At 35.6% G+C, this 22349-nt stretch overlaps 1 protein-coding gene across 4 annotated transcripts in view; it reads right to left on the reverse strand.

The window, feature by feature from the left end:
• The window catches only part of ZDHHC21 (zinc finger DHHC-type palmitoyltransferase 21), a 67949-nt gene that overhangs the window by 38363 nt on the left and 7237 nt on the right, over window positions 1-22349 (reverse strand). For 2 of the 4 annotated variants that reach the window (XM_021682448.2, XM_021682446.1), the window contains exons 2-6: window positions 22129-22260; window positions 16271-16469; window positions 14881-14979; window positions 6689-6800; window positions 3111-3249 (exon numbers count right to left, since the gene is read on the reverse strand). In XM_021682448.2, coding sequence (XP_021538123.1) covers window positions 3111-3249; window positions 6689-6800; window positions 14881-14979; window positions 16271-16424 — 504 coding nt within the window. In that variant the 5' untranslated portion in view covers window positions 16425-16469; window positions 22129-22260. The remainder of the gene's footprint in view (window positions 1-3110; window positions 3250-6688; window positions 6801-14880; window positions 14980-16270; window positions 16470-22128; window positions 22261-22349) is intronic. The other 2 variants (XM_044920629.1, XM_021682449.2) reach the window with 2 other exon arrangements.

Consider the following 22349-nt stretch of genomic DNA (forward strand, 5'->3'; position numbering starts at 1 on the left):
ACAATCCCGTTTATTTTTTTTTTAAGAGTTTATTTATTTGTTTGAGAAAGAGAGAGAGACAGAGACAGCATGAGCAGGGGGAGGAGACAGGGAGAGGGAGAAGCAGACTCCCCACTGAGCAGGAAGCCCAATGTGGGGCTCGATCCCAGGACCTTGGGATCATGACTTGAGCCAAAGGCAGACCCTTAACCCACTGAGCCACCCAGGCGCCCCAATCTCTTAAACATTTACTATTTTGCTGGTGTTCTGTCAACATTCAGTATGCACGTAAATATATATTTAATAAAATCATATAACATATAATATTTATATATATGTATTTCTAGGGATTCAAATATTATCACCTTTAAAAAAAATTAATAGGCCAAAGAAAAACTGTTTCCTCCTTCTGAGAGCTTTTATAAAGTCAAACATAACATAAACTGAACATCTATTATGTATCAGATACTTTCACATGTGTTATCTCATTTAATCTCTTATTATTCACATTTTCCAGAAGAGAACACTGTAATTCAGAATGGTTAAACATGGTGTCAAAGGTTATACATATAATAACAAAAGCCAGGCTTTGATCCTAGGGGTGTCTGTTTATAAAGCCAAGATCATTCTATTACCAGGGTTGGCAAACTCAATATAAAGAGCCAGAGAGTTAATATTTTAGGTTTTTTGGGCCACATGACCCTGTCACAACTACTTAACTGTACTATTGTAGCCCAAAAGCAACTGTAGACTACATGGAAACAAATGAGAGTAGCTTTGTTTCAATATAACTTTATTAATAAAAACAGATGGAGGGTCAAATTGCCAATCCCTTCACTATACTACAATGCACTTCCTCCTAGAGAACCTCCATTAAGTTTTCATTAACACTCTCTCTCCTTAAAAAAGTATGACCTTAATCTTACTGGGCAATTTTATTTTAATGCTTTTCTTATTAGGCTCCATTATTTGAAACAGGTTACTCTTGGGGGAATACGTTCAACCTTTTACATCTTCTAACTATAATGCTAATTATATCAGAAATTAATCTATAAATCAGATAAAACTTTTTTTTTAAGATTTTATTTATTTATTCATGAGAGACAGAGAGAGAGAGAGAAAGAGGCAGAGGGAGAAGCAGGCTCCCAAGCAGCAGGGAGCCCAATGTGGGACTCGATTCCAGGACCCTGGGATCATGACCTGAGCCGAAGGCAGACGCTTAACCATCTGAGCCACCCAGGCGCCCTCAGATAAAACATTTCTAAAACTACAGTACTAGCATGCCCTAAATTCTCAGTGTGAAAATGTCAAACATCCATATTTAAAGTTCTCCCTTTTGAACTTTTTTCAGTTATTAGTATCTAATTTTAATTGCTCAATCTTTATTTAATAAGCATAATCATCACAAGACCAAACTAATATACACAGCCAAGCAACAATAGCAAATACCCTCTTTTACTTATACAAAATGATCATATATAGAGGCACCTGGGTGATGCAGTTGGTTAAGCATCCAACTCTTAGTTTCAGCTCAGGTCGTGATCTCAGGGTCGTGAGATCAAGCCCTGCGTCAGGCTCTGCGCTCAGGGAGGAGTGTGCTTGGTACTCTCTCCCTCTCTCTCTCTGCCCCTCCCCCTCATGCATTCCCTCTCTGTCTGAAATAAATAAATCTTAAAAAAAAAGAGATAATATATACAAAAATGACCTAAAGACACAGAACTTAACGACCTTATTCTTTAGAAAGGCCCTTCACTCCCTTATTCCAAAATTTAATTATATGTGCCACCACTGAGATTGTTATTTTTAAGATTTAAACAGTATAAAATGATACAAATAGGAAAGAAAAATTCCCCTTCTCCATCAAGGATTCTGGTCTTTCTTCCCTTGCTCCCACTCTACCCTCCTTCCTCACACACACACAGGCACTCTTGTGCATGCTTTCTTTCCGTTCTGTCTGCCTGTCTGCCTCTTTCTCTGACTTACACACACACACACACGGTACTTCAAAAACACAATCCAAGTCCAAATAATGCACAAGATCAGACCGAGTATCAACTGTACACACAAAACACAGAAGGTAAGATTCAAAAACACAGGATCAGATTCAAATCCCAGCTCTACAACTAAAACCAGTTGAATAATTACTAGCTTTGTGCCTTCAGTAACTACCTATTTAACCTCTATTAGTCTCTTTGCTCATCTATAAAAATGGGGGAAAAGTGTACCCCACCTCATGTGGTTGTTGTGTGCATTAAAGTGAGAATGGAAACAACATGCCAACAGCGTGCCCAACAGCATGGTGTTGATACGTATATAGTCAAGTACTTAGAACTTGCCACTGCTCTTACTCCCACAACCACCCCTAACATCACCAATCTGGGACAAGTCTTAACTAAGATTTATTGTTATTCCTGTACAAAATGGGAAAAGCACTGTTTCCAATGGTATATAACACAACAACTTTTTAAAGGATTCTGCAAATTCTTCTTTTCGTTATTGTTAAAAGTCAGGGGAGAAAAGTCCCTTTTCTCAAAAACTTAACATTCCTTTGAGAACCTTTAAAAAATTAAGTCTATTTTTATTCCTGAAAGGAAACAAGAAGTTAGCATTTTTCACTTACTCTCTCATTGTTGTAGGTATTTTTATTTTTATTTTTTATTTTTTTTTAAGATTTTATTTATTTATTTGAGAGAGAGAATGAGAGAGAGAGAGCATGAGAGGGGGGAGGGTCAGAGGGAGAAGCAGACTCCCTGCCGAGCAGGCAGCCCGATGCGGGACTCGATCCTGGGACTCCAGGATCATGACCTGAGCCGAAGGCAGTCGCTTAACCAACTGAGCCACCCAGGCGTCCTCATTGTTGTAGGTATTTTTAAACCAAAACATATATACCGAAAGATCTAGTATGTTGCTTTTTCAAGAAAGTCACTCAACCCTAATATATAATCATAAATGGATTTGGTTAAAAGGGAACGTCAGATGAAGGTCTACTTTCTCAATCCCAATATATTTTAAAATTAACCAAGTTTAGCGTTTACTTTTGTTGTTTTCAATCTTCTGCACGTAAAGGAACCACATGTTAATAACTGTATGCTACCGTCATTCTAACATTAGTGGCTATAAACATTTCTTACCAAGTTACGCTTTTTTACTGGAAGAAAGTAATAATAATGGCAGAAAGAAAACATCAGCGCGTAGGAAGTAAGAAGTTCCGTGTAGAAACACAACTGCAGAAAAAGCCAATGATTATCTTCACCCACACAATTGTTAATCCTGGAGAAAAAAGGAAAACAGAAACAGTATTTTAAACTTCAATAAGATGCTCACGTCAGGACCGGGAAAACTGAAAATACACACAAACAACTTCATATATGCTTGACTTTATGGAGCTATGCTAATGCCACTTCAGCCTACAAGCCCACAGCACACAGGAACAGCTATACGCTAAATATGCCACCTCACATTTGGAAAGCTCTTTCTACTTCACAAAGGAAGTCCATGGATGCGATCGGTCTTCAACTCACAACCACCCGGTGTGGCAGGAAGAGCAGATGGCAGTCTCCTCGTTTCATTGGTATGGAAACGGGAACAAAGGAGTGAAGACACTTGCCAGAGGAAGCGACAGTAGCCAAGAGAACAAGAACTTTCTTCTAGATAGTGCTCTTCCATTACAGCATCCCAGCTGTGGAGAGCAATTTGAATGATTCGAAGTAAGAAGACAAACCTGTCACTCTGACCTACTGCTAAGCACTCCCGATTTGTCTTACTTTTCCATTCTATCCTTGGCCGCTGAAAATATATATCCACAAGTATTTACAAATTCTTAGAGCTACAGTTCCACCATGACAACATGAATCATAGCTAGGAAAAATAATTAACGTGGTAACCCTGAAATTTTCAAGGCTGATGCAGGCTGAAAATTTTAGTGTTCCAAATTTTCAGAATATTTTATAATTCCCGCAGAAAACCCTAGTTCAAAACTAGAACTTACCTTGCACAAATGTCTTCATTTCCCTATAGCATTATACTGCCATTGTTTGGGGGAAAAAAGATATAGCTGGTGCAATTCCTAACAAACTGTTGTTTCAAAGGTGTATCATTAAACTATTTTTTTTTTTTAATCATAGAAGTAAATGCAAAACACAAAGAGGCATTCCCTAAACTTAAGAGCTCATGCTTTGTAAACATGAAAGTTCCTGTGTTTTGCGACTTGCAAGCAGGGCCTTCACAGAAGTGTGTTCACGTGTGCACTCAAACATACTCTCCAACAGCTATGGCTTCAGTGACTTATCCTTGTCCCATCCTCCTTCACCCCCCCCCCCCCGCTTTAATGATGGCATTCTTAACCAGAGAGCTTTGAGAAATGCAAAGGTACTCAGTTTATATGTAAGAGTTCTCTCAATAACAAACTACTCAGGAAGCCAGAAAGAGAGAAAACCTCCAGGTGATCTGAGAACTGACCTCCAAATCTAAAGCTGTTAGGCAGTTAAGATAATGCAGTTTCTGAAAATATCAAAAAATTTCCTTGCTTCCAATTCACACTATTTCCCTCACCCTCTGATACCTTGGCAATGCCCTATTAAGGAATTCAATCACAAAAGTCCCTCGATCTGTTTAAGGCCTCTGGTCTACCATCCTTCCCTACCTCCAACTCCTTCTACTTCTACTTTTCTTCCCACAAGTACTCTGAGAAGCTGAAAACCACGGCAGAGGCCAACAAACAGAGAGCTCACCGCCCAATCTTAGAATTTAGATTAATAGCATATTTTTTGTCACCAAGTTAATCTTTATTCCTTAAAAATAAAGAAAGGGGGTGCCTGGGTGGCTCAGTCAGTTAAGCGACTGCCTTTGGCTCAGGTCATGATCTCGGGGTCCTGGGATCGAGCCCCGCATCGGGCTCCCTGCTCGGCGGGAAGCCTGCTTCTCCCTTTCCCACTCCCCCTGCCTGTGTTCCTCTCTCGCTTTCTCTCTCTCTGTCAAATAAATAAATAAAATCTTTAAAAAATAAAAAAATAAAGAAAGAATGTTGCTAATCTCCACAGTACCAAAACATCTCCTGGTTGATTATTTTTTAAGCTTAAACTCTTGCATTCTTTTAAAAGGAAGTATCAATATCCAACCATAACATGAACATTTATTATATTCTTAATCAGAAACATTACTCTAAAAAAGGTTATACAATTGAGTTTTTCAGTGTGGTTACTACTTGCCTAATAATACATGTTTTACCTAGCCTTTTGTTTTTTAATGTATTACTATTGTAACTGTAAGCAGATCGCTGAGGTTTAGAAAATCACTTGAGGGGCGCCTGGGTGGCTCAGTTGGTTAAGCGACTGCCTTCAGCTCAGGTCATGATCCCAGGGTCCTGGGATCGAGTCCCGCATCGGGCTCCCTGCTCTGCGGGGAGCCTGCTTCTCCCTCTCCCACTCCCCCTGCTTGTGTTCCCTCTCTCACTGTGTCTCTCTCTGTCAAATAAATAAATAAAATCTTAAAAAAAAAAAAAAAGAAAATCACTTGAGAATTAATCTGTTTAAATTCAAGGCACATTTTTTAAACATCGGCTATATATTACATGCTATATTATCCCACTGATGGACTTAGACAATTTTAAACTTTTTTTATATAGTAACAAAGTGCTTTTATCTAAAATGCTTTTATTTTTCCTAATCTTGGGAAATTACATTCTGTTTAAATAATCAGTTTATAGTAAAAATCAAATTTTCACTAAAAGCTTGCAAATATTAACTTGTGCTATCAGAGTAAGTTATCAGAAAATATGGGGAACTCTAAATTGGTCAGCATCATCCAGCAAAGCTAAACTCCACCACTGAGTCAACTATAGATAAATGCAGTTATAAATTTAAGAAGCCCATTATGCAGTTAACTTTGTATATGTGCATGTATGTGTGTACAAACATAAATATATATGTATTTAGATATATTTACAAAGTGCTACACTATACTAGTTTAAATATTTATACAGAGATCCCATGCTAGGAAAACAGAATTAAATACAATCTCTTGTTCACAGATTTTTGTGACAGCTTTGAAATGAGATACAATGCAGAATTCTCACAGCATTTGTTTTCAAAATTCTATTTCTCAACAGAACTGTTTTTAAAAATATTACAAGAGAGCCCCCTATTGACCAAAAATGTTGCCAGTTCAGGAGAATCAGTTAACTGCCTCTTACACACATCCAGCTTGCAGGGAATCTTAATACCTGCGTGCAATACATAATATTGAAAAAAGCTTACAGGGGGAGAAATGAGGCTATCAGAGTATCTGAGATGTGTTATTCTTTAATTAAACAACTGGAAAGGGAAATATAAACAATGCAATGTATACGATTTATTACAGTTAGAGACAGTAACAGCTACTATTTAAGTGCTTTTTCTGTGTCAGATGCTACACTACAATGTTTTACAAACATTGCCTCATTTAATACAACCACCTTAGTTCTCTTGCACACTTGGGTGCATTGACACTGAACATCAATCTTCTGCTCAAATAGCTCTTTGTTAGAAAAGATAGGATCTCTGTGCAAAAATTACTTTGGCAGTTGATAGAACCTCATAGAACCTGACAGTATCCTTACCGAAGGATTTTTTAAAACTGCATGATTTTAATATAACTTTTATTTAAATCTGCTAAGTACTAAGGTTTATTTTTCACTATTTTTTTTTCTAAAAATAAATCATAAATTTCTTACCACGGACAGTGATGATCCATTCTCCTAACACAGTGGCCGCAGCGGCTACAGTGATGGGAACGCTTTGGTCTCATCAAATTACATTTGTTACATAATTCCCAGAACTCCCGTTCTAGAAAAGGAAATTAAAATCCACTTAATAAAGGCAAATGAGTAATGTTGAAATTTAGCAACAACAGTTTAGATTTTATAGGAAGTCTTCAATATGTATGTCCAAGATTTTTCTTCTTCTACATCTTCACTGTAAAAGAATTTGCCATAAATATTGCTTCTCTATTCTATGCATGTCTTATTCTATACATTTCTAATTTTAAACACTATAATAGTAAGACACCATTAATAGTCAAACTAAGGGATAGAAAATAATGTATTCGGGTTATGGACGTATTTGCTATAAGTAAAAAACAAACTGAGGGTTCTAGAGGGGTTCTAGAGGGGGTGGGAGGATGGGTTAGCCTGGTGATGGGTATTAAAGAGGGCACGTTCTGCATGGAGCACTGGGTGTTATACACAAACAATGAATCATGGAACACTGCATCAAAAACTAATGATGTAATGTATAGTGATTAACATAACAATAAAAATTTTTTTAAAAAATTTAATGACAAATCCCGAAAGCACAACCAAATTATTAAAACAGAATTTTATGTACAAATTAATTTCTAGAAATTTTATTAAAGACTCTAAAGAAGAAATAATTCTGAATCCTAGTTTCATTTATTAAGAAGTCAAAAATCAATCCTATAAGGGCAACTGGGTGGCTCAGTTGGTTGAGTGTCTGCCTTTGGCTCAGGTCATGATCTCAGGGTCCTGGGATCCAGCCCACATCCATCTGGCTCCCTGCTCAGCGGGAAGTCTGCTTCTCCTTCCCCCTCTGCCCCTCCCCTAGCTTGTGCTCATGCATGCACTCTCTCTCTCTCTCACTCGCACGCTCAAATAAATGAATAAAAGCTTAAAAAAAAAATCAATCCTATACACTCATTAGAAAAACAGAGATAGCATTCCCACTCCCTAACCATTTTATATTTTTAATATCAGTGAATTCATTTAGGAGTGTTTATGGGAGAGGGTAGGAAAATTTTGTGCTTCAGATGGATTTAGGAGGTATTAGGACGATTTCAGAAGTAAAGATGATTACAAGAAAATTATTATTTAATGGAAATAAGGTAGTTCTTTACAAAACTCTTACAACCAAGTAGCAATTTCCTCTACCTTGTAATTAAAGAGCACACATTTAAGTTTTGTGCTAAAAACATTAAGTTTACAGAAATAAAGTCATTTATTTTCATTATAAATTTTTCTAATCAGATCTATGAGAACTATATGAAAGTCATCTATCAAGACAACTGCTCTATTATACAGAATGTATCTATTTAATATTTGTTGAAATGGAGTTTTACTTTTACAAAATTCTTAAACCTTCCATCACTTACATTTAAACTACACTCTAACCTTGTTAAAAGCATGGGCATAGTAATAGTAAAATTGAGTGAATATTCATATATGTAAAGTATGACCCTAGCACACAGTAGGTGGTCACTAAATGCTTGCTAAAGTATGAATTTTTAAAAATGAACGATTCTAAATATAAGTAAAAGAAGATAATAGTAGGTAGTATTCAATTTTCTCAAAGATACCTTATATTAATTCCATTACTTTAGTTTAATGACCAGGAGTAAAATCAATATACTGGAATTTTCTATAGTGAAGTATTAGGAAAACATTCTGCTATAGAAGAAATCAATAATAATAATAATATCAAATTAATTGTTCCAATAATATTAAAGTTGAGAAATTAACTTTTGCATTTAAAATTTCATTTTTTTAATTCTTTATTTAAATTCAATTTAGTTAACACATACATACTATATTATTAGTTTCAGGGGTAGAATTTAGTGATTCATCAGTTGCATATCACACCCAGTACTCATCACATCACGTGCCTTCCTTAATGCCCATCAGCCAGTTACCCCATCTCCCCACCCACCTGCCCTCCAGCAACCCTCAGTTTGTTTCCTAGAGTTAAGATCCTCTTTCATTTCTTACTTACAGTTCTTATTTTAATAAAAACTTATGTGAGAAAGCAACATTAAAGTTTAATTTAGATGGTTAAATTAGTATTATTTAACTGTAACTGAAATGAAAACTCATTTCATATGTAGCACAATACAATGTCACAGGCAGATTACTCTTTTCCCATTTAGCAAGATGCTCCCAAACATCCCAGTGTTAAAATTCTGAATTCACATACTGCAAGGAATAGAGTCAGGAAGCAGACTCCCCCTGATGAGCTAATTTTCATTAAAAGACAACAGAAAAACTTTAGTTTTTAAAAACCAGTGCCTTAAAATATAAATATGGTATATTTATACTGGTCATTTCAGCATATGATATTCTAGAGAGTAAAACTCTTTATTTCACACTTGAAATGTTGTATCCTCAGAAAAGAAGACAGCATTTGGTTATAGTGAGAGAAAGCCTGTAATTGTGTAGTCTAGACCACGGGGTGGCAAACTACAGTTCACAGGCAAATCCAGGCCACCACCTGTTTTCATGAGCTAGGAATGGTTTTTACAGTTTCAACGATTGAAAATAAGAAGAATGTGTGATACGTAAAAATCTTGAAATTCAAATTCCAGTGTCCATACATAAAGTTTTATTTGAACACAGTTCAAATGAACACCCATTCCTTTATGTTTTATCTATGGCTGCTTTTGGGTTGCAATGGCAGGGCTGAGGGGCTGTGACAGAGACTGTACGGTCTATAAAGCTGAAAATATTTACTATCTGGACCTGTACAGTAAAGAAGAGTTTGCCAATCTATAGTCTAGATCACAAATTTGTTTAAAGAAAGAGCTTGAGCCATTCCTTGGCTAAATTTAAGATACTATACAAGTATCTAAAACGGCTTTGAAATCTCACATTTTCACACACACACACCTATGTGTTTAGAGAACAAAGAAAAAAAAACCACTATTTTAAATACCTAGAAATTAAAGTATCATCTATGTTTTTGCCTCATATAACAAGAAAAAAAATCCATCCATCTTAACCTACTCTACGTATCTAGAAACCATTTCTTGCTCTTTTCCCTTTCCTTCTTTAGGTTTATTCATTCCAAATGTGACCTTGGTGACTGACATATTCTGATGTCTGAAGACTTTTGTACTAGCATCTAATATAAAATAAAAGCCTGTGGGGGGGGGGGGGGGGAATCAAAAGGCAAAAAAACATCTGTAAGTGATGAAAAAAAAAAATTTAAAATAAAAAAAAAAAGCCCATGGGAGAGAGAATTCAATTGCTAATTTTTGGAAGCTATAGAAAAATTGACAACTGACTTTTTTTAAAGCAAAGAAAAATTTTAAAGGAAAGAAAAATAGAAAAGTGACTTTTTTTAAAGAAAAAAAAAAAATCAAAACATAAATCAAAGAAAAGAAGACAGACCCCATAAATGCCTGGGTACACCTAAGTAAGTAACCTAGGTAAACAGTATGCCGCTGTGTTGCATGGATCCTCTTAATGCTGTAAATGCATGAATAAACAAAAAGCAAGATTTGGTTTTGTTTTATTTATCCCTCAGAAAGAAAGGAATCACCTTCTAAGTAAGACTTTTAAAAGACTTATTAGGTCCTCTCAATTACTGTATTTCAAACCACAAAGTAATGTTTTAGGGAGAAAAATATAACTTGAAACTATGAAAATCAATACAGCGTTTGGCTCTTCACAGAGGTTCCCTGACAGAATCACTTGCCAATGTAGAAAATAAATGGTAGTAAGTCTCTAACAGATCTCCTTTAAAAAGCAATGTAAGAAATGGGGAGGGGAGCAAAACTACAAGTGAAAACATGACCCTGAGCATTAATAGCACGTGTCCCTACCACTCAGGGTACAATTTCAAGGGACATTATGACACAAATTTTAAACACGCTACATTTTTTTTTTTAAACTTGGAAGATTTTGCTCTGTAACAGGGTGATTCTACTCAAAGTGGCTCTAATGATGACAAAAAACACTGAAGTCAAACATGTAAGTTAAGAGCTTGATGATGATAATGTTCTAGGGGCGCCTGGGTGGTTCAGTCGGTTAAGCGTCTGCCTTGGGCTCAGGTCATGATCCCAGGGTCCTGGGACCAAGCCTCATAACTACCTCCCTGCTCAGTGGGGAGCCTGCTTCTCCCTCTGCCTGCCATTCCCCCTACTTGTGCTCTCTCTCTGTCAAATAAATAAACAAAATCTTAAAAAAAAAAAAAAAAAAGAAAATGTTCTAAAATTGATAGGGGTGGGACGCCTGGCTGGCTCAGTCAGTACAGCATGGAACTCTTATCTCTGGATTAGGAGTTCAAGCCCCAACATACATATGTACATACATTCATAAAATTGATTGTGGTAACAGGTGCACAACTCTGTGGACATACTGAAAGCCATAAATTGTACATCTGAAATGGGTGAATCATATGGCATGTGATTTATACTCAATAAAGCTGTTTTTTTTTAAAGTTAAGAGATTAAATAAAATCATTTCATAAAACTTGAAAATGACATAAAGTAATATTTCTATATTTCAAGCATGCATGGGATTAATTTGAATAATATAAATAGACATTTAATGATTTCATTTGACCATTTCATCTACATCCTCAGAAGTTTATAAAAGTCAAATTCTGGGGATCTTTGTGTGGGACAGCAGAACCTCTTATATTCAAACTGCCTCATATATTTGGCAGCTCACATAGATACTAAATTTACTTAAAATCGATTATAAAAAAAACAGAAAGTCATCTAAAATATTTCAGAGTAATTCAATTAAAACATGGTTAAAATCAAAAGTATTAGGGCTTAAGTTTCCTTTCCTAAAGAATTCAATTATATGAAACTGCTCAACCTTAAAACAGTGATGAATAAATGTCACTTCTTATAGCCCCAACTCTCTAGTCATGCTAATGTTATTTTTTTACTGTTAAAATTTTGTTATTTTTTACTACGTTAAAACCATATTTACAAAATAATCAGGAAATCAGCATCACGAGGCACATGATGACTTCAATATTCCCCAGAATCAAAGCAAAGGTGAATAAAGGGCTCAAATTATTAACCTCTATATAGAGGCGTGGTAAAAAATATGATGGAGACAAGTATTTGGGCGTCACCACAGCTCTATAACAACCTGCTCTGTGACCTACAGAGGACAATCTACACTTGATTATTCAGTCTACCTACCTCATGCAATTACCATGAGGATCAAATGATAGGAGATAGTAAAGGACTTTGGAAATATTAAAATACAATAAATGAATGTGGTGGTTGTTGTTTTTTTCAATTGGGCAAAAGGTAAAGTCTTCGGGACTCAGTGAAGAAACCTAGGCCAAATGTCAACTGAGATCAGAAAGAATGCAGACATCCGAACAGCAGCAAGATACCATGGAGTCTTCCATCACTAGGGTCTATAAGCTAAAGGTAACACGGTGGTTGAATGCAGATTCAGTTAGGCCTACAGACACACCTTGTTTAGTATTCACTTAAAACCAATGTTTTTAAATTTTTAATTTTTTGTTAATTTTTTTAAATTACAAACGTGCTCTTAAAAACTGTAATTCTCTGGGGCACCTGGGTGGCTCAGTCATTGAGCGTCTGCCTTCGGCACAGGTCATGGTCCCAGGGTCCTGGGATCGAGCCCCGCATCGGGCTCCCTGCTCAGCGGGAAGCCTGCTTCTCCCTCTCCCACTCCCCCTGCTTGTGTTCCCTCTCTCACTTTCAAATAAATAAATAAAAAATCTTAAAAAAAAAAAACTGTAATTCTCTGTTTTCTCTTTAAAAATTGTAAGATCTATGAATACCGGGCCTACGTGACAATTTCACTGCAGCTACTGCCTTTGGATATGAGATTTTCAATATGAAATAGTTCTTTCTTGGCCCCTTTCACTGATTTGCAGTATCTGATACATGTAGGCATTTGAGTGACCACTGCACACTAAAGATTTTATCAGAAATGGGTCTTTTTTTTTTTATGTTCAATTAGCCAGCATATAGTACATCATTAGTTTTTGACGTAGTGTTCCATGATTCATTAGTTGCATATAACACCCAGTGCTCATCACATCACGGTCCTGAGTTAGGAAAAGGTTGCTTCTCTAATTTTCTAGAAACACTGGGCTTTAGAAATGAAGGAGGCAATACATCCATCAATGTGTTAGAGAGCCTTTCTTTGGGTTAGGTTAGTTGAGAAAACAGATTCCGTACAAATTGCAGACTGCCACCCTCCCCGCCCAAACACACACAAAAACTGAGAGTGATGCTGCTTCTCTAAGTGAATAGAAACGAAATACTCGACACAGTTCTCAGAAACTTCTACAGTCACATAAACATCAGTGTCTTATCATTCCCATTTAATCATTAAATTTGCAAGGCCACGTATGTCCCTAAATGATGGGTCTCAAAAAACAACATTCAGGAACTCAAGGGAGACTCACTCCCTTAGTGACTTGCCATTAATCTAATTTCAGAAGGAATTAATAGGTTCCCCAATTTTTTACACACTGGAATCACCTGGAATCTTTGAAAAATGCTGATACCTGGCTCCTACCTCCATACATTATAATTTAATTACTATGGGATTGGGATCAGGACACTGAGATTTTTTTTTTAATTATTTATTTATTTGACAGAGAGAGAGACACAGCGAGAGAGGGAACACAAGCAGGGGGAGTGGGAGAGGGAGAAGCAGACTCCCCGCTGAGCAGGGAGCCCGATGCAGGGCTCAATCCCAGGACCCTAGGACCATGACCTGAGCCGAAGGCAGACGCTCAACGACTGAGCCACCCAGGCACCCCAGGACACTGAGATTTTTAAAAGTTCCCTTGGTGACTCTAATGTCAGCAAGGTTGGAAAGCACTGAAGTACTACAGAAAGTGTTCTGATTCTCTAATGTCCAGCGAAGTCATAGGAATGTCTCCTTAGAAGAAAGTACAGAGAGTTCTCAAAGTTTATAGAACAAATGATCAGAAAGTGAAACTGAGGAAAGAGAGTTCCTGACGTTTACTATACCTGGCATGTAATAAAACAAGCAATACATTTTCAATTCATTTTTGTGGTTCAAATGGTTATTGTGCAATAAGGTGACCCCAAACTACCTTCAATTGACACTAAAATAAAAAGCTTTCAAATTTTTCACTGAATTGTTAGAACTTGGAAAAATGTAGGCAATAGTATCATTACACTACAAATATTTACTCTAAGCAATATTCTATTTATAATATCACCAAGAGAGGGGCACCATCAAAAAGATCCCTTTATTAAATAAAAATATATCAGGTACTTATGTATCATTCAACAAGCATTTACCCAGCATCTACTAAGTGACACAGATGGGCACTAAGGATACAGCACTGAACAAACGAAGAAAACAAAACAAAAAATCGACACCCTCACAGAGGCTATATAGGTATAGAGTAGGAGACAAGAAAAACAAGTAAACTACAAAGAGGCAGAGAGTGGGGGATACCGGGAGTCAGCTGGGATTTGCGATTTTAAATAAAATAATACATTATATGAAAAAAGAAAAAAGAAGAAGATAGCAGGAGGGAAAGAATGAAGGGGGGAGAATCGGAGGGGGAGACGAACCATGAGAGACGATGGACTCTGAGAAACAAACTGAGGGTTCTAGAGGGGAGGGGGTGGGGGGATGGGTTAGCCTGGTGATGCATATTAAGGAGGACACGTTCTGCATGGGGCACCGGGTGTTACACTCAAACATGAATCATGGAACACTACATCAAAAACTAATGATGTAGGGGCGCCTGGGTGGCTCAGTCATTAAGCGTCTGCCTTCGGCTCAGGTCATGATCCCAGGGTCCTGGGATCGAGCTCCGCATCGGGCTCCCTGCTCCGTGGGAAGCCTGCTTCTCCCTCTCCCACTCCCCCTGCTTGTGTTCCCTCTCTCGCTGTGTCTCTCTCTGTCAAATAAATAAATAAAATCTTAAAAAAAAAAAACAAAAAAAAACTAATGATGTAATGTATGGTGATTAACATAACATAATAATAAAAAAAAAAGAAGTCTAGAAAGGAAACATCGGAGAAAAGACTTGAGAGTGGTGTTAGAGAACATATATAATGAATACATACTAAAGGCTATAAAATACATTCACAAAGTCAATAATGCCGAGAGAGCAAAAGTGATCAATCTGAAGAGCACCATACCTCCGTGTGGAATCTTAGGGTTCTCGGGGAGTCTTCCTGGATCAGTAAATGAGGCCCTCACTAAAGCAACCAGACAAAATATGGCAATGCCATAGAATACTTTGAAATAAATAAGAAAGTTAAGTAAATAAAATCAGTCATTTATTCTTCAAAACACTTTATCAAAAAGCATATTCAAAGTTTAAATGCATGTTTTAATTAATACCATCAGAATAAGTAATTTTCAAAACTAAAATGGAAAAATGATTAAATAAAATAATTAAATATTCATTTCATTCATCAAATACTACTGCCAAGAGGACTATCTCATACATATTAACTTTAAATATTATTTTGCATAATAACTGATAAACTTGTTATAAATCAGATTTTTTATTAACAGAGATTCCTTGTCAATAATGGCATAAATGGGCTCCCTTTTAATTACTACATCTACTATATTTGACAGAATCAAAGCAGTATTTTAAAACCCATCCTACAATTAAATTTTTTCATTACCTCTAACTGGCTATCTTCAAAATTACTTTGAGTTAGAGATATTCAATTGCTCCTTTTAATTGAGCTTAAGATATTGATGTAATGTGAAAATAAAGAATCTAAAAATTTTGAGTTTTTAAAAGAATAACTAGAAAAACAACAGTAAGGAAAAACAGATTCATTCATTATAATTCTACCTTTTAAATGAATAAAAAAATAGGCATTTGGCGGGGGAGGGAGGAGGCCCGGCACCAGTAAGAGGAAACTCAGTTTGAGTGCTAACTCCAGGAATGATTGCATGGTACTGGTCAGTTTTATCACTTGTCTAATAGAGATTATATTTCCCACAGCCCTTGTGAGGCCAAAATGACATAATGTACAAGGAAACTCCAAATGCCACGTACATGTAAAATATATCATTTCAGTCTTATTCTTTTAATCATAAGCAAGCCATCACCAAATGAACGACAGCAGAAAATAATTATCCAGAAGTTCAAAGTGTTATCATAATCAACGTAATTAGTAATCTTTGTATGATGAAAGTCTCATTTCTCAGTAATGTATATCATCTTCATTCTTAAAACTCCTTCCACATTTGAAATAAGTACATAATAGAAACATTAAAAATACACACAGACACACACAAAATAGCACTACTGTGCCAGTTTCAATTTAAACAAAACGACCTATATATACTTTGCAGTTAGCCATGGAGATGATACATTTATCCAACCCTGCAAAATCTATAAAAGCCAGTCTTTTTTAAAACTTCCCTAATTTAGTAAGTAATTTAGTAACTAATATTAATAGTGCTAATAGTATTAAAAGAAAAGTTATCATAGTGATACTATACTCCAAAAATATTCACAATGAGAAAACTAATTATATAAAGAAATAAAGATCAGGAACTTACTTATTATTAATATGCCTGGAATATGTCCTTCTTCATAGTGAGGAAAGAGGACAATTTTGGGAATTAAAACAATATTGTATAACCAGACAAAGACAATCAAACCCATGCAGCACCAACCATGTGGGTCAACAACAAAGTGAATCCGGAGACCCATTTTGCAGTCCTACAACTGCGTGCCAACCCACAAGGAAAGACGATCCTAAGGAGAGATGACAAAGAAAAAAAATTACTTATGTAGAAAAAATTATTTTACTGAAACAAAACTACATTACCGGCAACTATAAGATGACGCCGAGTTTTCTTTGGATATTTTTGACAAAATGAAACACATTGCAAAACAAAGAGAAGTTTCAGGATATTCAAACTTCATCAGAGGCTTCAAATCATTTAATTCCAATTTTTACTATGAGTTGCTATCACAGAGGATAAATTAGCAATACCTTCTGAAGCTAAACACAAGTCTGTCCTTAACCCAGCAATTCCATGTGTAAACCCAAGAGAAATGAGACACATGTCATTTCATGGTCATACAAGTCAAAACAGTGGTCCTCATGTGGTGGGAGGGGAACATAAGGGAAACTTTGAGGGGCTAGAATTGTTCTCTATCTTGACCTGGGTGGTGTCTCATGGGTATATACATATGTAAAAATTCACTGTGCTGTGTACACTTAAGATTTGTGTGATTTATTTTAATTTTAAACCACAATACAATGCCTAATCATTTTGAAAAATAAAAAGCGGAAAGTAATCACAAGTTGCCAAAAATATTTAAATTCACAGAACAAAGCCCAACTAATCTTACTACTATCAATTCAAGAAGACTCCTGTTTAAATGGAGCTTTTTTCACTGAGCGTTAACAAAATGCTAATCGACCTTCCAGTGAGACACTTAAAGTTGATACTTCTGTATTTATGGTACCAAAAAAGGTAATTTAAAATATATGCCTACCTTAAGTAGATATAATTTATAAGGCTTAAACAGGAAATTATAAGGTCAAGGGGGCACCTTTTACATAAAATAAAATGGAATAATACAATAACAAACTAGGACAGTGTTTCTCAAACCTGTCAGCAAACCGGAATCGACTGAGGAGCTTTTTAAAAATACTTATTCCCAGGCCCCATTCCAGATCTACTGAATCATAATTCTTTATGGAACAAAAGCTCAAAAACCAATAAAATGTTTTAAAATGTTCCCCAGGTGTCTCTGATAGTGCACACTGGTGTCTAGAAACCACTGATCCAAAAGCTTCCCTAAAACTTCCATGTCAGGGCAATGAGTTGAATTCAGTTCAACAAATTTATTCACGGAGCTGCCATAACATACCAGTTATTATAGATACAATGATGAATGAGATGTGGTCTTTGCTTACAGTAATTAACAGTCTACTGGGGAAAAGAGTCAGAAAAATGGGTTTAGTACAACTTGTTAAGTACCAGAGATGTGGACAAGAAGTCACCAGAGGCAGGAGCATCGGGACTAGTTAAATTAGGGCAAGACTTCCTCTAGGTGGTGAAATCGGAGTTCAGCTTTAAAAGATGAGTAAAAGTTATCCAAGCAAAGAAAAGTGACAACAATACTGCAAACAGAAAGAAGAGCAGGCGGTATACAAGAGTAAAAATTGTAGGAGGTATTACAAATTGCCATCATAAGTCATAAAGTTCGCAGTGGAGAGTGAGGGGTGAGAAATAAGGGGCTACCTCGTGAAAGACATAAAGATGCCATGTTAGAATGCTAAGACTTCATTCTTTGGCATTGGAAAGCTACTGATGCAAGAAGTTAACATAATGAGATTTATACTTTAAATAAAGTATTGAAGCTCTGGTGTCTAGGATAAAATTAAAGATCAGTTAAGCCAAAAAAAAAAAAAAAAAACAAAAATTAGGTTTGAGAAGAGATCAACTGAGGAAACAGGTACAATCAAACCAGTATGTTTTACTAACTGACTGGATATTAGGGATTACAGAGGAAAGAGTCAAGAAGGACTTGGAGATTTTCATCTTCTATCCCTCACTATCATCAGTTGGAGAGCTTCAGGGTGCCGCACCTTAGAGGCCCTGCCAATGTTCTTTAAAGCTACAAAGCTACCGGAACAAAGAAAAAAAAAGATTTAGGATTAGCTAATTTTAAAGTAATACCCTGATCCTATCATCCTTAGAACATGCAAATACTGGAGCAGCAGAAAAAAAAAGACAAGAACTTAAACGCAACACCACCCAACTGTTTAAATCAGATATGGTCTAAATTAGTACTTATGTATGAATTTTAAAATAGGAATAGTGCCTAGGCCTTTAAAAAAGTAAAAGTTGAACTTCATTACCTTTTAATTAGAAAACCACAAGACCTATCAGTATCATTAAAGGAAGGAAAGTCACAGAGGATAAAGTATGCTATTTAATTTACTGGGTATCATTTTTTTAAAAACTAAAGGAGCTCAAATACAAATGATAAGCTGTCTACATAGCTAAAATGAGAAACATTAAAAAGAATGTTTTTTTTACAGTCTTGCCAACCATCAAGTGCCAAAAGAAATGACAGAAGGCTCTGTCTCTCAACATGTTCAATATTATTAACTTCATGTACCTTCTTTCTTGTAATGTTTCAGTTCCAGACAGGACTGAAAAACAGACTATGAATTCCAATCATCACAGAGAACAGAGTAATTTCATTACTTATTTCTAAATTTATTAATATTAGAAACAGAAAAGCATTCAAGCCAGCAGAAGTATCAAACACTCATTCATGTTTCTGAACTCTATTTGTATCCTCCTCTACCACAGAATAACAAGTTCTTCTCAGGAGATTCCTCACAACTGAAGAATACTAGATACTGAAAAGCATACTTGAAGGTGTCTGATTTTCCTGCACGTGAGCATATATAGACAACAGGCTCTAAAAGAAAAAGCATCCCCAAGGAAAAGCAAGCAAAGAATAGAAAAATAAAACAATGAGTAAATAAGATGTTGAATTGTTTTTTAAATACCTGGTGAGTGAAAATTAGTGCCACATAAGCTTTATGGCTAGCTGTAGAGAAGCAAACAGTAGTCTTCGAAGAGCTCCAAATCAGATTACAACCAGCAACACGTACCTGGTTGAGTGGTAGGATCACTCCACTCAGTTAATATCTCCCAGGCGTGGCTTATGGCTGAACAGAAACTATTACACATCCTGAGCCACAACCAAACTGAACACAGCGCTGCTACTCGGTCTTAAGGGTGGCATTTGTAAAATACTTTCATTAGCCAGAGATTCTAACATGCTAATTTGTATATTACAAGGTGAGTTCATAACTCAAACTTTGATGTAACTAGTGGACATACTGGTACTTCAACATTTTTTAAGATTGTTATCTGGTAACTCTACTTGAGCGCTGTGACTAATTTCATTAATGATGTAAATTACTACAGCACCAACTTTTTTTTTTTAAGATATTATTCAACTCTAATAAACTAGACTACATAAATATTTACAATGTCCAAACTATTCTAGGAGGAAATGACCTTTTCTTGCCTTTTCAGGCCACTAGATTTTACCATGTATTTTCCTCAGGAAGAATACTCGAATCCACTACAAAAAGAAAGGGATGGAAAACTATTATAGGACCAAAAACTATAAAATCAAAATGCAGCTTTTAGAAAATGATAAAAATTAGCCAAGATAATTTACAAGAAATCTAGCCAAATGTTCTCTCTAAACTTAGTTTTATATGACTCTCCACCTCAGCCAGTAGTCTTACGAATGTTCCATGAATATGAAAAAAACATTCCCTCTCTCATTCCTCCTATCTGAAATGTCCCTACCATTTTGCTTACTCTATTTAAATTCAATTCACACTTCAAGGTCAATTTGAATCTCATTCTCCAGATGAAATTTTTCCGGCCACCTCAGTTCACAGTGATTTTCCTCTTCTAAATTCCAAATACAAAACAAAACTAGTACAAGAAAATAGCAAGTGGTTTTATAATCTCAAAATGAGGAAGACCTTCACAAACAAGACCTTCACAAACGAGACCACATAAAGATTAAAATTTCTGAGGCCTAAAACATACCAAAAACAAAGTTAAAAGACAAAGTATCCCTTTTAAAAAACATTACAACATATGACTGGTAAGAGGCATACAAAATAAATACACAGAGAAGCAATTCACAAAGAAAAAAAATTTAATGGCTAATCATTACTGATTAGGAAAATGTGAAATAACTAGGTATGTTTTTTCATTCTTTGTACTCACAAAATTTTGGAAAGATTACCCAATGATGAGAGAGCACAGAGAAAAAGACACTCCCACCCATTACTGTGATGCATGTAAACTGATACAATCATCTTTAGAGGGCAATGTAGCAGTATCTATTAAAAAGTCAAACTCTCTGACCCTTTGACAAACTATTTGACCCAGCAGTTTTATCTCTAGTAAGAGCTACCAAAGTACCCATCAGAGTGTGGAGGGACATGTACATTCAAGGTGTTCCACACAGTGCTTTTTTGTATTCATAAAAATTGGGCACAACATCAATGTTCATGAAGAGGGAGGGGAATGATCAAATAAATTATAAGACATCCAAGGTGTAGAGTTATTTCCAAGCTACTGCAATTAAAAGAAAAAAGAAAGGAAAAAAGGAGGTAGATCTAAATCTGCATATGGCTACCCACACGTAGTGTTGAATGAAAGAAAGGAAGTTATGAGAAAGAAAGGAGGTTATGAGAAAAAGCTTAACAGTGGTTTCCTGGAGGAGAGGAGGATAATGAGAGACTAGGAAAAGGTATAAGGGAACATTCTGATTCCCTCATAAAGATCTCTATCTTGGTATGAATTTGAGATACACAGGTTGTGAACGTGTCGAAAGTCGGCAAATGTACACTTAAGAATGGTGCATTTCATGGTATGTAAATATACCTTTTAAAAAGCCCTATAAACCAACATTGAACTCTAGCTAATGATATGTAGGCTGAAGTATCAGGGAGGGGGCAGAAGGAGGAAATGTACTAACGTCTGCAACTTACTATGAAATGGATCAAAAAAAAAATAAAGTGGATTGACTGATGGACAGAGAGAAGGTTGAGCATGTTATGAAGTTTAACAAAATATTAGTTGTAGAATCTAGGTGATAGGTATTTAGATGTTACACCATAAAATTTTTTCAACTCTTCTGTTTAAAATTTTCATAATTAAATGTTGCAGGGGAAAGCAAATTATAGAAAAGTTTGTATAACATGATTCTTTTTTTTTTTTAAAAAAAAAAACATGTATTAGTAATTTCTATATATGTACAGGGGAAAAAAGTATAGAAGAAAACATATCCATCAAACTGTTAACATGAGTGGTTATCACTGGGCTGAGGAAGGATAGAGCAGTGCAAAGCAAGCTTTCACATCTCATGTATGGATTATGTGTTCTTCTAGGTTTATTAATAAAGATATGTACTTCTAAATTCTTTTCAACCAACTGAAAAATAAAGATTGCCTAGGGGTTCTGATTAGACACTACAACCTTGTACACAAGATGTTTCATTTAAGCTCTCTTTATCGCTACATTTATTAACCTAATATTAAGTGCGTTTAAAGTTAATATTTTTTAAAATGCAGTGTAGAAGCATCAGCTGTAAAGCCACATCAGATTTGTGTTTCTGAAATTTGTATTACTTACAGATTATTTTTCTCTATGGAAAAAGAAATTTCTTATTTAAGAAATATCTAGTTAAAATTTAATATGAAAAAATTTAAATAAACATAATGTAACTACAATTATCTTTTTTTGCAAATGGATAACTGTTAAATGCATCTAAAAATAAGACTTTAAGGACACTATGCCACATAATACAGAAACATATTCCCATGTAAAATTAAATGTAGACTTACCACTTGCAAATTCACCAAGATGTGTTGTAATTTTTCTGGTGCTTGCATTTAGAGGTTTTATCTTGATTCATTCCTTTTTTAGTTACATCCCAGCAAATGGATCTCTCCTCAATAACAGTTCTCCATGAGAATCTATTAATGGTTTAACAAATAATGATCTCTTACAAAGATAAAAATTGTAAGCCGCTAAATATTCTGTGAAAATGTCAATTACAAAAGTT

The sequence above is a fragment of the Neomonachus schauinslandi genome, chromosome 13 (assembly GCF_002201575.2).
Source record: "Neomonachus schauinslandi chromosome 13, ASM220157v2, whole genome shotgun sequence".
Classification (NCBI taxonomy): Eukaryota; Metazoa; Chordata; class Mammalia; order Carnivora; family Phocidae; genus Neomonachus; species Neomonachus schauinslandi.